The 15697-nt window shown below is 45.7% G+C and overlaps 1 protein-coding gene across 1 annotated transcript in view; it reads right to left on the bottom strand.

Moving 5' to 3' along the window:
• LOC135239260 (uncharacterized) overlaps window positions 1-15697 on the bottom strand; it is a 55115-nt gene that overhangs the window by 17290 nt on the left and 22128 nt on the right. Inside the window, exons 4-13 of the mRNA XM_064307803.1 lie at window positions 10290-10436; window positions 8505-8656; window positions 7474-7591; window positions 7090-7231; window positions 4997-5142; window positions 4473-4615; window positions 3406-3546; window positions 2948-3064; window positions 1676-1826; window positions 918-1029 (exon numbers count right to left, since the gene is read on the bottom strand). Coding sequence (XP_064163873.1) covers window positions 918-1029; window positions 1676-1826; window positions 2948-3064; window positions 3406-3546; window positions 4473-4615; window positions 4997-5142; window positions 7090-7231; window positions 7474-7591; window positions 8505-8656; window positions 10290-10436 — 1369 coding nt within the window. The remainder of the gene's footprint in view (window positions 1-917; window positions 1030-1675; window positions 1827-2947; window positions 3065-3405; window positions 3547-4472; window positions 4616-4996; window positions 5143-7089; window positions 7232-7473; window positions 7592-8504; window positions 8657-10289; window positions 10437-15697) is intronic.

Genomic DNA, 15697 nt, shown 5'->3' with positions numbered 1-15697 from the left:
TCAACCGGTTGAGCAAGTTGTCAACTTGGTGCATCACGAATACAGTAACCATTCCTCTTTCCACGCCCTGTAAACCCATGGATAACTCGAGACCCATAGTTTGCGCCGCTGGCTTACAGGCAAGACAATGCAAATATTTGACTAACGTTAGGTTCACTTAAATTAGAGTGCCTTTTAAGGACTATTAGATCATTTCTGGTTATATTCATTTAGCTAGCTACCTAACGTTAGCTAGCTAGGTAGTTTGCTTTCATAAGGCAATGTTATCGATAACGTTAGCTAGCTAGTTTGCTTTTATGAGGACGTTATAGTTGTGCTTTTATCTTAACATGGCTAGCTTGACAGCAAAAATTATAATTGGATATAAGTCAACGTCCTTACCTTAGCTATCTATCGATACTTGATATAATACTAAGCTAGCTAGCTTGTGAAAATTCAGTCTCCCAAAAAGAGCGCATATCATGGGGGTAGCTATGGTAACGGGGCACAGTCTGTCAATCATAGCTAACTGACAGTTCTCATTACCACACCCAGATGGTTCGGGTGAACCTTTATAGTGGGAAATTTAGGCTTAGAAAAATACGTTTTGAAGTACATTGAAATGACTGAATAATGAAAAAATTATGCACATTTGTTTTGTTGTTGCCTAAAGACAATTGGGAAGTGTCACGTTCAACCACCATGTTACTCCTTTAACATCCTTTTGACGTCTGGTGCTCTGAATACTGAACGTAAGTGCATCAACCGTTGAAACATCTCACTTCACGGCAGTCCTACTGCAGATAATTATTTCAGATTTTATATTTTGAGAAGTGTGCACTTGCCATGACAGCTTTCCATATGGAGACAGAAAGAGAGGGGAAAGTCACAGTCAGTTCTAGTGTCATTCCAGGCAGGCAGAAGTTGTGGAGACTTACCACACAGTGAACTTCTGGGAGTGTCCTCCATCAAAGCCTGGTACCCAGGACACGTTGGCCTGGTTTGTCCCCGGATCAACCGACAGAGTGGAGACAGCATGGGGACTGGTGCCTGGGGGGTGGCAGGGGGGTGGATGTAATGCAAGAGCAGGGGGAGGGCAACAAGTTAAAGCATGTGATAGCATATGTCAGTATACAGGCAGCTTACTACTCAACTTTAATAAACAGCAAGAACAGGCCAGAAAACATGTTTAACAAAACTGAGTGGCTCTTCAATGCCATATTTGTCTGTCAGTTCATTGTGTGTGTGTGTGTGTGCACGCGTGTGTGTGTGTGCGTGCATGTGTGTGTGTGTGTGTATGCGCACGTGTGTGCATGTGTGTGTGTGTGTATGCGCGTGTGTGTGAGTGTGTGTGCATCCGTGCGTGCGTGTGTGTGTGTGTATGTGTGCATGTGTGTGCACGTGTGTGTGTGTGCGTGCGTGCGTGCGTGTGTGTGTATGTGTGCATGTGTGTGCACGCGTGTGTGTGTGTGTGCGTGCGTGTGTGTGTGTGTATGTGTGTGGGCATGTATGTGTGTGTGTGTGTATGTGTGTGTGTGTGCATGCATGTGTACGTGTGCATGTGTGTGTGTGCGTGCATGTGTGTGGGCATGCGTGCGCGCGTGTGTGTGTGTGTGTGTGCGCACGCGTGTATGTGTATGTGTGTGTGTGTGTGTGTGTTTGTATCTGCGTATGCTGGGTTGCAGTGCAGTCTCACCCAGCACTGAAACGCGGGTGCTGGCTCTAATGGTGGCCACGCGGTTGGCAGCGAGGCACTCCCACGCCCCATGGTGGTCCTTACTGAGCGGCTGCAGAACCAGTGAACCGTTAGCTGCCACCATGTAAGGCGAGCGAGGGGCGGGGCCAACCTGCAAACCGACAGCGAGGGAGATAGGGAGATGGAGGGAGAAAGAGAAAGAAAGAGAGACAGGGAAATGTGAAAATATGAATGAATACTGGATATAGGTTACAATGAAGGCACATCAGTTCTGAGGTAATGATGTTAGGTACTCATGATACAGTTATGTGCTTTAACCCTTTGAAGAGCAAGTTTTTTGGAATGTTTTTTTCAAAATTCTAAGTCAGTGTTTTTGAACTCCATTTCATTCAATTACCAGTAGTGATTGTTACATCAGCATTAGAATGTTCAGTTAAGAACATTCCAATCACAGACTTATGATCTTACACCTAAAAGCAGGGCAGCCCAACCCTGTTCCTGAATATCTACCATCCTGTAGGTTTCATTTCAACCCCAATTTGGCACCTAACTCTACTCATTCTATAGATCTCATTCAGCAGCTGAGATCTATAGCTCAGTGGTGTCAATCATGTGCCATGGAGGTCCAGGAGTATGCAGGTTTTCATTCCAACCAATCACTTCAACTGATGATTTCACCAATTAGCTCCCTCCTCCCTGGTTGAAGGTGTGTTAATTAGTGAAATTAGCAGGTGTAGAGATTGGTCGGAATGAAGACCGGCATACTCTCGGCCACCATGTCACATGATTGGGCAGCCCTGCTCTAGCTGTTGAATGAGGTGTGATTTATTAGGGTTGGAATGAAAACCTACATGACAGTAGATCTCCAGGAACAGGGCTGGGCTGCCCTGCTCTAGCTGTTGAATGAGGTGTGATTTATTAGGGTTGGAATGAAAACCTACAGGATGGTAGCTCTCCAGGAACAGGGTTGGGCAGCCCTGCTCTAGCTGTTGAATGAGGTGTGCTTTGTTAGGGTTGGATTTAACACCTACAGGATGGTAGATCTCCAGGAACAGGGCTGGGCAGCCCTGCCTTAATGGGTTAATATGTAAACTGCCGCAAGCCGGTTATGGCCACTAATATAATATATCAGAAGATAAATAGCACGCTTAAGAATATTTTCCCACAGAGGAAAGGGGGATTTCCAAAAGAATAAACAAAAGCCGAATCAGGAGCGCTCTTCAGTCAGAGCTCTGGCCACCTGGCGGCTCCAGGGGACCTGCTCTCTCTCACCTTGGCCCAGGTGACGCTGGGGGAGGGGTCTGCATGGGCATGGCAGGGGATGACCAGCTGGGTGCCCACTTCCTGTTTATACTCCTCCTGGGGGAGCACACTGAACGAGGGGGGGTCCTACGTATGGAGAGGGGAGTTAGAGATGAGACCGCAGCCTTATACAAGTCTACCTCCAAACAAATACATGCACGCACACGCACACACACACACACACAGACAGACACACACACAGGTCACAAGTTTACATCACAAAGGTAGGTCAGCGCATACACACTGAACTTTATGCACAATCAGCCACCAAGAGATTTACATGCCATTTCCCTCAGCTCCAGACAGGCAGGCACAGGAGACCAGACCACTCCCTTGTGGCTTCAGTGCTTGGAAACAGAGCGAGCGAATCGGAGAGCGCCTCCTCACCCCTGTGGGTGTGGCAGGTAGCAGAACCCTACAGGGCTCACCTGGAGGACCACCTGGGTGGGCTGGGAGGGGCCCATGGTCCCATAGCTGTTGTAGGGCGTGCAGGTGAACGTCCCGACCGCATCCTCATTGGCTGCTGCGATGAATATGGATCCGTCTGCCATGAGCATCCAACCGGGGAACTGAATGGGGAGAGAAGCCAATGACCTACGACCTCTGACACACCTCTGCATCAAACATCTGTTAGCTGGATATCTGTCAACAGCTGAAATGCCTACTCAGGTTAAGTGCTCGTTACATTTATAATAAAATAAATGTTGGGTATTTTATTTGTATTAAATGATCATTAATTTTCACCAAGCAGAGGTAAGCATTACAAGTGAAGACCCTGTCTCCATGCACAGATCCTGAATCAGGTCCAGATTTTTTACTCATAATGGGTTAAAGTCTAGATTTGAGTAAAGTAAACTAATCCTGGTATAGCTTATCAAAACACAATTCATTGAAGTGGAATCTGAGAGCGCTCAGAATAGTTCAGTCAGAAGTTAATTACATTGATTCATTGCCTGCTCGCCTCTGCTATTAAACATAAACAACAGTGACCATGACTACCCAGAGCACCACTGTACAGCAGTTATGACAGGTGAATGTGCAGAACCAGAGGAAGGAAATACTGCTGAGATTCTAGAACGTGCAGAACCAGACAAAGGAAACATTGCTATGGTTCTAGAACACGCAGAACCAGAGGAAGGATACACTGCTCAGGTACTAGAATGCACAGAGCCAGAGGAAGGAAATGCTGCTCTTGTTCTAGAACGTTCAGAACCAGAGTAACGTAAAAATGCTCTGGCTCTAGAATGTGCAGAGCTAAAGGAATGAAACACTGCTCATGTTCTAGAATGTGCAGAACCAGAAGAAGGAAACGCTGCTCATGTTCTAGAATGCACAGAACCAGAGGAAGGAAACAGTGCTCATGTTCTAGAATGCGCAGAACCAGAGGAAGGAAACGCTGCTCATGTTCTAGAATGCACAGAACCAGAGGAAGGAAACGCTGCTCATGTTCTAGAATGCGCAGAGCCAGAGGAAGTAAGTACTGCTCAGGTTCTACCGTGTTCAGGTCCAGGACTTGTCCATCTTTGGTCCAGCGAACAGAGAGGAGAGGGGGCTCGGCGCTCACAGGGCAGACGATTCTGCCCCCCATGCCTGCAGGCAGGTAGGTCACCGGAGGCATCTGCACCACCTGGGCAGGGTCTGATAGAGAAGAATAGACTCACCCGTGAAGACACACAGGTGCAATATTATACAATATAACAGAAACTACATAGATATACGGGTATATTTGCAGTATTAAATGCATACACATACACATGCACACACACTCACGCACACACACAGGTACAATATTATACAATATAACAGAAACTACATAGATATACGGGTACATTTGCAGTATGAAATGCATACACACACACATGCATACACACAGACACACGTGCACACACACACACATGCGCACACACGCACACACACATGCGCACACACTCACACACACATGCGCACACACTCACACGCACACACACACACATGCGCACACGCACACACACACTCACACGCATGCACATAGCCACTTACGGTTCACAGTAAGGTACGCTGAGGCAGTAGGCGGAGTCAGTAGCCCATTGGTGGGCATACAGGTGTAGTTCCCAGAATCCTCTGGAATGAGGTTGGGGATAAGGAGGGTGCCATCCACCAAAATCTTCACACGGGACTTCAGTGAGCTGTGACAGACCCACACAGTCAGACAGAAGGAATATATATTATAAAAGTACAATATGACACCTAAAAACTGTAAAACTGTAAAAACTGTTCGGATTTCCACTTTAATATTTTTTTTTCTATACTTTCAAAAAATACTCCACTCAACTGTAATTTATAACGGTCAAAACGGTTAAATTCAGACGTATTGAGACAGTGACACAATTTTGGTTGTTTTGGCTGTACTCCAGCACATTGGATTTGAAATAAAACAATGAACATGAGGTTAAAATGCACACATTCGGCTTTAATTTGAGGGTACTTAGATTTATAACGGGTGATCCCTGTAGGAATCACAGCCTCTTTTATACATAGTCCCCCATTTTAGGGGAGAAAAGTAGACACCATCAGATGCTGGGTCTCTTCCATGATGGTGCATTTTGCCTTCAGTCTTGTGTTCAGCAAGTGAAACACTCATTCGGCTGGATTCAGGACAAGTGACTGACATTCCACTTTTTGGCCCTGAAAAAATTATTTTGCTTTAGCAGTGTATTTGGGGTCATCGTCCTGCTGCAGGGTGATGTGTTGTCCAATGAGTATTGAGGCATTTGGTTGGATCTGAGCAGATGTCTCTGTACATTTCAGACTTCATCCTGCAGCTGCCGTCAGCAGTCACATAAATGAAGGTAAGTGAGCCATAACACGGCCTTCACAAATGGAGGGCAGGGTGTGTAGTTTGGACCATGAGTAGTTCTTTTCTTTCTCCACACTTTCCCCTGTCCATCACTCGGATACAAGTTAATACACATCTCACTTGTCCATAACATTTTGTCCCAGAACTCCACAGTTTGTTAAATGTACTTTTTAAGCAAACATTTGCTTAGAACTCCTGTTCGGTTCCTGAGGTTTACCAGTGGTTTGCATTTTGCGGTGAGGTTTCTGAGGGTATGCGGGTGTAGTCTTCTCTTCAAGGTAGTCTTTGACACATCTATGCCTACATCCTGGTGCTCTTGCTTCCTAACAATGTACCAAACAGTTGATCTTAGCAGACTCCGTGTTTTAGCTCTATCTGATATATCAGCCTTATGATGGCCTGCATTACTGGCATTGACACTCATTTGGTCCTCGTGTTGAGAGACAACAACAGAATTCAAATACAAATTTCACAGCTAGAATCAACTCTAGACCTCTCATTTCAGCTTTCTTGTGCATGAACTAATGATGCACAAAGCTGGCCAAGAAACAGCTGAGCAGCCATTTGTCCCATTACTTTTGCTCCCCTAAAATGGAGGGACTGTGTATAAAAAAGACTGTAATTCCTGCAGGGATCACCCATTATGAATGTAAATAGCCTCAAATTGAAGCTGGCAGTCTGCACTTTAACCTCATATTCAGTGTTTCATTGGAATCGCTGGAGTACAGAGCCAAAAACTGTGTCACTGTCCCAGTATTTACAGACTGCACTGCATGAACTGCAGCAGGGAATACCTAAAGCTCAAGGAAATCTGTAAATAACTTCGCCTGGGCATTTAACTGTATATCAGAGTATATCCAGGTAGCCAGTGTATCCATTTTATTATTTCCTATGCTGGGGCTGTGTTTTTCTGTCTTCTTGGACTTGGACTCTACTCTGTGTAATGAGACCAAAAGCAAAAGATCTGCTGTTGTCTTCATCTGTCTCACGACTGGAATCTTCACTCTTGTTAGTCTTTGTTACTCTTTTCTTAATTATTCATATAATGGAATAACAGCCTGTTCTCTGCCCCTAACTGAAATTCAGAATATATGATAAACGAATTGAATTGACTAGAATTGAAAATCTGCTAACAAATTTTATGTGCTGACGCCCTTTTCGTAGCATATAACTGGAATATCAGGACTAATCTAACGAGTCCAATCAACATAAGGCCAAAAGTTGATTGAATCCCAGCTGACGATGTTTCCCTTAGAGGGGAATGCTTTTCACTCACTCTATGTGGTAGACGTTCTCTCCGTGTCGCCACCAAACGTACGTCATGTTTGGGGGATAAGCCTCCGCCCGACACTGCAGCTGTGCATTCTGGGATATGTTGAGCGTTGTGTTCTTTGGAGGAAGGAGGATGGCTGGAGGACCTGTTTTGTAGCAGAGGAGAGGGAAGTACACTATGGAGCAGCTGTTATGCTACAAGCCAAGAGGCTGACAACCTACAAGCCAAAGTACTGCATGTTCTCATCTGTCCTCATTGCTGCACTTCACAATGTTGCCACTAGGCAGCGCTGTTGTATTCATGGCCTGTGGAAGCTCAGTTTTTACTAGGAGGTTGTCCCCCAGTCAAACAGGGACCCTGTGAGAGGTGACAGGGATGTGGGCTGACCTTTGACCCTGAGCTGAGTTGCGTGAGTCAGACTGCCCTCCGTGTTGGAGACATGGCATTTGTACATGCCCCCCATCCGCCTGGTCACCTGCCCTGCTGTCAATGTGCCATCCACCACCTGAAGGGAAGCAGGGAGAGGGAAGGAGAGGGAAAGATAAAAAGAGGGAAAGAGAGGGAAAGTAGAGAGGAAGACAGGGAAAGAGAGGGGGAAAAGGAAAAGAGAGGGAAAGAGAGAAAGAGTGAAAGAGAAGAAAAAAGAGGAGAAAAGAGGGGAAGTGTGTGGGAGAGGATTTATTTTACATATACATGTATGATCATGATTAGGCTTATCGTGAGGACTTTGATGATTATTACCATTATTGTAGTTGTTACTTTATAGGGTATTTCACAACTGCATTTGAATTTGAACTTGAATTAATGGGAGTGGGAACAAAATTTAATTGTGGTCAAATTATTTTCATGGTGCATTAACTGGTCCTGTTCTTGGGTCTGAAACCAGTGAAATGGAACAAAAGTTGTTTAAGCCGTGCATTTGGTTTGGGTTAAATTGACCCATTTTTGAAGAGGAATTACTTTTTTGGGAGATGTATTTCACAGCCTGCACCTAATAAGTGTACATTTGGATCTTTTTTGTTGCTCATCATCTGCACTTGCTTCATGTCTTTTGCTTTCATGGTTTCGTAGAATATAACAAGATGAAGATGAAAAATCATTGAGAATGTCAGTTCAAAACAAATTTAAATAATCTACTGCATGAAAACTGTATAATTAACATTTTTCAAAGATAAACTTGACTTATGCCCGATGCCTTCATTAAAATTTATTTTTAGAAATATAAATCATGTCTTTCTCACTAATTAATGACACTTTCATTGTTAAATGCCAATCATTAAACATATATATTGAGCATTTATGCACACATTTTATTTCAGTATTCCTTTAAAATCGCAATTCTGTGCATATTTGACCCAGGCTAACAGTTTCACACGTTTAACAGCACCACGGTTAAACGGTCTGGGAGATAGGATTACCTTGGTCTCTTCTGTCTTCCCGACTGGCATGCCATCCTTTGTCCAGATTATGGTTGGTGGAGGGTTGCCATGGGCACTGCAGGTAAGGGTCAGCGAATCACCTTGCATGGCTTCGATGACAGGGGGCGGGGTCTTGGTGAACTCGGGAGGAGCTACAGTGGAAGAGAGTTCAAAGAGTGAGCTGGGATTCAACCGGAAAAAGGCATTGCTGTTTAAACCCAGCAATCACATAGCCAGGACACCAGCCTGGTGCTTTTTAAGAACAATCAGACGTCCTCCTCCTGGGAGAGGGAAAACCTCGGGCATTACACAGCTGGAGACATTTTACGCTGTCTATCTAGACAGCTGGTTGATCACTGATCTTTGCAGGCATCTCAACCTAAAGAACTAGTGACGGGTTATCATGTTTTTTATTATTATATGTTATTGTTATATAAAATGATGTATTCTGTCCAATTCAGCATTGCTTGTCATCTTCTATCCAATCAGGGCTGGCTGAGAAACAGTCAGATGCCAAAACATCACAGGCCAGAATCTTCAGCTCCTACAGGCTTTGAACAGGAAGCAAAAAGGGGAAATACAGTTGGATGATGGGAAACAAAGTTTTATTTACCTACAGAGTGATCAAGCCCACTTATAATAAACACCTTTGCACTTTTTCCCCCAAAGTAGCTTGAAAAAATCAGTTGCAGGTTGCAGTTAACCGCAGCTCAGATCTGTCTGTCGGTCGGTCGGTCGGTCAGTTGGTCCACAAAAAGTGTCCCACCCCGTAGTGGCCACAGTTTTCGCCCCAGGAAAAAAAATGAGGTGTAATATATGATACTACAATAATGGTCATAGGCAGAGGATTCTACTTCCAAATAAATTTAATGCGACTACAACACACTTTGCCCATTTATTTGCGGTTGGCATTTATATTCTGAGCACCACACCCAGCGTTTGAGTGGACTTCTCTATCAGGGAAGTGGGACGACAGAGCTCTGCTCTGTGAGACACTGAACACCAACAGCAAACACACTGGCTTCCTTGTCTGTGTCCTCGTGACCTGAGTGACTCATGTCTAGTCATAGTCGCTGAAATCTGACGCTCCACACCCAGGCACAGAGAGGCAAACACAAACCCTCCATCATCACAGGGTACTGAGAGAGGTGTAATCCTCCCGCACATTCTCACTTCAAAACCCCTTTTATCCTCAAACCACAGCTCACGGTTTGGCAGCGTGCCCGTGGCAGTCAGAACGCCAGCACAGAGTGATTTTGGCCGGGCTGACGGTCAGAACGCCAGCACAGAGTGATTTTGGCCGGGCTGACAGGGTGGGTCCATGTCTGCATCCAGGGAGGTAAAAGCGGACACCATTTATCCTCCTGTTGTGTCACTTCTGTATGTGTGAGCAGAGTGGAAAGGGTTTACAGTCTCTTACACTGCAGATCTGATCCATGGAGACTGTATGTGTGTGTGTGTGTGTGTGTGCTATAACAGCCCAGCCCTGTGTGTGTGTGTGTGTGTGCTATATCACCCCAGCCCTGTGTGTGTGTGTGTGTGTGTGCTATATCAGCCCAGTCCTGTGTGTGTGTCTGTGTGTGTGTGTGTGCCTGTGTGTGTGTGTGTGTGTGTGTGCTATATCAGCCCAGTGCTGTGTCAATGAGCTTGCTTACCATCATGAGCCACTCTTCTCTAAATACCCCAGTACCACACACACCACACACACACACACACACACAGGGCTGGGATGATATAGCACACACACACACACACACACACACACACATACACACACACCCTCACCTGAGACAGACAGGAAGACCCAGGTTCCATTGACAGACCCTCCCATGGTCCTGTTCAGCCGCAGGATCTGACACTCAAACCAGCCCTCGTCCTGCAGTCGCACCTGCTGCACCAGCAGGGCGGCGCCACGGGACAGAGACACACGGCCTGGAGACATGGACACAAAGGAGAGGGTCAGAGAGCATGTCTCACAGCTAAATCAGCACTGACACAGTCCTATCACACAGCTAAATCAGCACTGACACAGAACTATCACACAGGTAAATCAGTACTGACATAGCCCTATCACACAGGTAAATTATCACTGACAGAGACCTATCACACAGGTAAATCAGCACTGACACAGAACTATCACACAGGTAAATCAGCACTGACATAGCCCTATCACACAGGTAAATTATCACTGACACAGAACTATCTCACAGGTAAATCAGCACTGACATAGCCCTATCACACAGCTACATCAGCACTGACATAGCCCTATCACACAGGTAAATTATCACTGACGGAGACCTATCACACAGGTAAATCAGCACTGACATAGCCCTATCACACAGCTAAATCAGCACTGACACAGAACTATCTCACAGGTAAATCAGCACTGACAGAGACCTATCATACAGGTAAATTAGCACTGACATAGCCCTATCACACAGCTAAATCAGCACTGACACAGAACTATTTCACAGGTAAATTAGCACTGACACAGACCCATCACACAGGTAAATTAGCACTGGCACAGACCTATCACACAGGTAAATTAGCACTGACACAGACCTATCACACAGGTAAATTAGCACTGACAGAGTCCTCTCACACAGTTATATCAGCACTGACACAGCCCTACCACAGAGCTAAATCAGCACTGACATATCCCTATCACACAGCCAAATCAGCACTGACACAGACCCACCACAAAGGTGAAACAGCACTGACACACAGTACTACCACAGACCTAAACATTACTACTGACATACAGTATCACATCCAACCCTCCCTTGCATGTGTACATTCACCTGGTTTTCTGTTGAACATAAAAAATCATTTCTGCATGAACAGTACATGTATATTTATAGTGCAACACACACACACAGACACAGACACACAAACACACACACACACACACACACATGCACCCACAAAGCACTTGTTTGGGCTTTGAAATATGATCTCTGGTTGCTTGGTAATTGTAGCCTGGTCTTCGGAGCACTGATCTCCTCCCTCTTCTCCCCCCCCCCCCCACCCCACCCCCCCCCCCCACCCCGTCTCTCCCTGTCTGTGTTTTTTCCCAACCCCTTTCACACAGTCTCTATGATGATAACAACATGTTTTATGTCCACAGAACACAGGTCCAGCCAATGTCAGGGCAGCCATATCAGTTTGAAAGTAAATATGATGTCTCCTCACATCCATTGTTTGTGTGACATGTATAGCTTCACTGCTCAGAAGAGCTAACAGTCGCTGTACCGCGGTCAGGGCAGGTCATACTCCGTGAAGGTTACAAACATTTGCTGCCTGAACCATGAATCTGGGATGAAATAAACAGTCACTTTCGGGATAAAAAGAAAAACCCCAGAAAAATACTGATGGATTACTCGTGAATGATTTACACAGGGAAGATCCACTGTGAACTTTCACACCCAGTTTGAAGTCATAAAAAACATGTGACAAGACAGACACTGACAGCCTACAGAATGGATCTGTACTCACAGATATAAGACAGCCATAATTCTTCTTTAAACTTTCTAATAGTATTTTAAAAGCTGCTTTTATATAAGCCAGTTCTCATTAGCCGAGGTGAGCAGGCATGCGCAGACGCAGGGAGGGGGATTATTAGGCCTGAGAGCTGGTTTTGTAGGAAGAAGGTGGGCATATGAGTTAATGTCTCACACTACAGCTCTTTAGACTGCCATCCTGAGGACCTGCAGCTTCAAAGGGCAGGGAGCGGCATTAAAGTGGCAGGAGCTGAGCTCACTGCCGTTCTCTGGAATGCCAGGGGGTCTGTGCTGATAATTACTGACCTCAGCAGCCAAACCCTGAGCAGGGGGTCTGTGCTGATAATTACTGACCGCAGCAGCCAAACCCTGAGCAGGGGGTCTGTGCTGATAATTACTGACCTCAGCAGCCAAACCCTGAGCAGGGGGTCTGTGCTGATAATTACTGACCGCAGCAGCCAAACCCTGAGCAGGGGGTCTGGCCTGATAATTACTGACCTCAGCAGCCAAACCCTGAGCAGGGGGTCTGTGCTGATAATTACTGACCGCAGCAGCCAAACCGTGAGTGGACAGGGGTCTGTCCTCGCCATGGCAACCAGGAAGCAGGAAGGGCGAGGTGTTGACAGAGGTGTGTCTCTTATCACAGTGAGGTCACCCTCTCTCTAACCCGTTTCCTGCACTCTTTTCCAAACACCCACAGAGTGAGTGACACCCAGGACAGCTCACACACACACACGCTCACACACACACAAATTCTCTCACGCTCACACACACGCTCACACACACACTAAAACACACACAAATTCTCTCACACTCACACACACGCTCACACACACACTAAAACACACAGATTCTCTCACGCTCACACACACACTAAAACACACACAAATTCTCTCACGCTCACACACACACTGACTAAAACACACACAAATTCACTCACGCTCACACACATGCTCACACACACACTAAAACATACACAAATTCTCTCACGCTCACACACATGCTCACACACACACTAAAACACACACAAATTCTCTCACGCTCACACACACACTAAAACACACACAAATTCTCTCACGCTCACACACACGCTAAAACACACACAAATTCTCTCACGCTCACACACTCACTAAAACACACACAAATTCTCTCACGCTCACACACACGCTCACACACTCACTAAAACACACAAAAATTCTCTCACGCTCACACACACGCTCACACACACACTAAAACACACACTAATTCTCTCACGCTCACACACACGCTCACACATTCACTAAAACACACACAAATTCTCTCTCACACACAAACGTTCACACACACTAAAACACACACAAATTCTCTCTCATACACACAAACATTCACACACACACTAAAACACACACCAATTCTCGCTCACACACACAAATGCTCACACACTCACTAAAACACACAAATTCTCTCACTCACACAAACGTTCACACACTCACTAAAACACACACATTCTCTCACGATCACACAAACATGCACAACCGCTTGCACGCTCACCAAAAACACACACAAATCCTCTCACTCTCTGCCACAAACACACCCACACACCATGCTGTGTTGATTTTAAAAGCCCAGCTGCAAGCACAATGCAAATTGTCCAGCCAAGGGGAAATTGTGTAGTGTTTCACTTAACCCTATTTACCTCCTGTCCATCTACACTACCACTACTGACTGCCTCCAATTCAGTGATATTATGTTACTCTGTGTGGCACAGGGTGAGAATTCCCAGGGCTGGGAGTTTGGATTTAAATTCAGTTGCTATGACAGCTAAAGGGGGAGGGGTATCTAGCTGGGGGATGGAACTTTCGTGCCTGTGTTGTGACTTGAAAAACAATATTGTTCAAAAAGGCATTTTTACTGGATGATAGAAAAATTGCTCAAGCAGATAGCTTGAGAAAGACAGCACGTGAGGAGAAACTATGGAGAGGAGAGTGAGAGAGGGAGGTAGAGAGAGAAAGAGAAAAAGGAAATTGTATACCATTGACAGTACAATACGTAACGTCATTCCACAACCTGAGGAGCAGTGAATAACTGCAGTAATTCACAAGTTATTTTCTCTTGCATCAATAGTTAATCATTGTCAGCTTACTGACTCACGACTTAATTACTGTTATCCGCTTTTTTATGATTGTCAGTAAATTTACCTCTCAGCAAAATAAAATCTCCCTTGACATGCCAATTAAGCATAACCAGCACTCTGCATGTCTCTCTCTCTTCAGTGCAGTCAGCTTTTCTGCATGTCTCTCTCTCCTCAGTGCATTCAGCTTTTCTGCACGTCTCTCTCTATCTCAGTGCATTCAGCTTTTCTGCATGTCTCTCTCTTCAGTGCAGTCAGCTTTTCTGCATGTCTCTCTCTCTTCAGTGCAGTCAGCTTTTCTGCATGTCTCTCTCCCTTCTCAGTGCAGTCTGCTTTTCTGCATGTCTCTCTCTCCTCAGTGCATTCAGCTTTTCTGCATGTCTCTCTCTCTCTCAGTGCATTCAGCTTTTCTGCATGCCTCTCTCTCTCTCAGTGCAGTCAGCTTTTCTGCATGTCTCTCTCTCCTCAGTGCAGTCAGCCTTTCTCCATGTCTCTCTCTCTTCAGTGCAGTCAGCTTTTCTCCATGTCCTCTCCTCTCTCACCCACAGAATCCCCAACATGCTTGCAGGTCAGCTGAGAATCTTTGTGTGTCGCAGACTCTGTGAGCCCCTGAGTCCCCCAACTGCTAGCTGCAGAACCTTTTATTCACCTCCTCATACCAACCAACCAACCAACCACCAAATGAGCAAGCGAGCAGGCTCCTCGCCCCAACCAAACACCGAGTGGGCTCCTCACCCCAACCAACCAACCACCGAGTGGGCTCCTCACCCCAACCAACCAACCACCGAGTGGGCTCCTCACCCCAACCAACCACTGAGTGGGCAAGCAAATGGGCTCCTCACCCCAAACAACCAACCACTGAATGGGCGAGCGAGCATGCCAGTTCTCCCAGCATGCCCAGGCCTGAGTCACCAGCACTTGCTGCAGTGATCGTTTTTATGGTTTTCTTATCTTTATGTTCTCTGGAGTCTTGCTGTCTACCAAACATATCAAACATGACACCTGGGCAATACTGCTTCAGCCTCCTATAAATACTGTACTTATACAAGTATGGTTGTATTTATATATATATACACAAGCCCCTGTGGACAAGATGGCTGACTTGTTTGCCTTCTGAATTAGGCACCATCCTGCCTTCAATCCATGCAGGAGTTTATATATGGAGAAATAAGTCTGTTGTGATGTAGGCTAGCAATTCTGGGAAATAAAGGATTCAACTTCTTACAACTGATGTATTATTTCATCACCATATCTCTTTAGACATGAGGGCACCAGACTGCTTCCATGGCTTTGACATTAATTCAACTGTTGTTTCCCCTCTGGGTCTGCTTTAATATGAGCCCTGTTCATAACACGGAGGCTCATAACGCGACCATACGCCCTTCGGCCTTCCTTTTAGAGAGCGCGGCGTGAGAACGCTAATGCCGCGCAATCTGAGACTGCTGCATCAGGCCATTGTCTGAAAGCACAAAGCCCTACCTGCTCAGTGCTATTGTCACAGAATCCGGATAACAGTGACAGACAGAGAGCGAGAAAAACATTCACAAAGAAAGAGAGCCGCGTTTACAACCACATTCTCCTCC

This window comes from Anguilla rostrata, chromosome 14, assembly GCF_018555375.3.
Source record: "Anguilla rostrata isolate EN2019 chromosome 14, ASM1855537v3, whole genome shotgun sequence".
In the NCBI taxonomy this organism is placed as follows: domain Eukaryota; kingdom Metazoa; phylum Chordata; class Actinopteri; order Anguilliformes; family Anguillidae; genus Anguilla; species Anguilla rostrata.
This window is presented reverse-complemented; position numbering and strand designations above follow the sequence as displayed.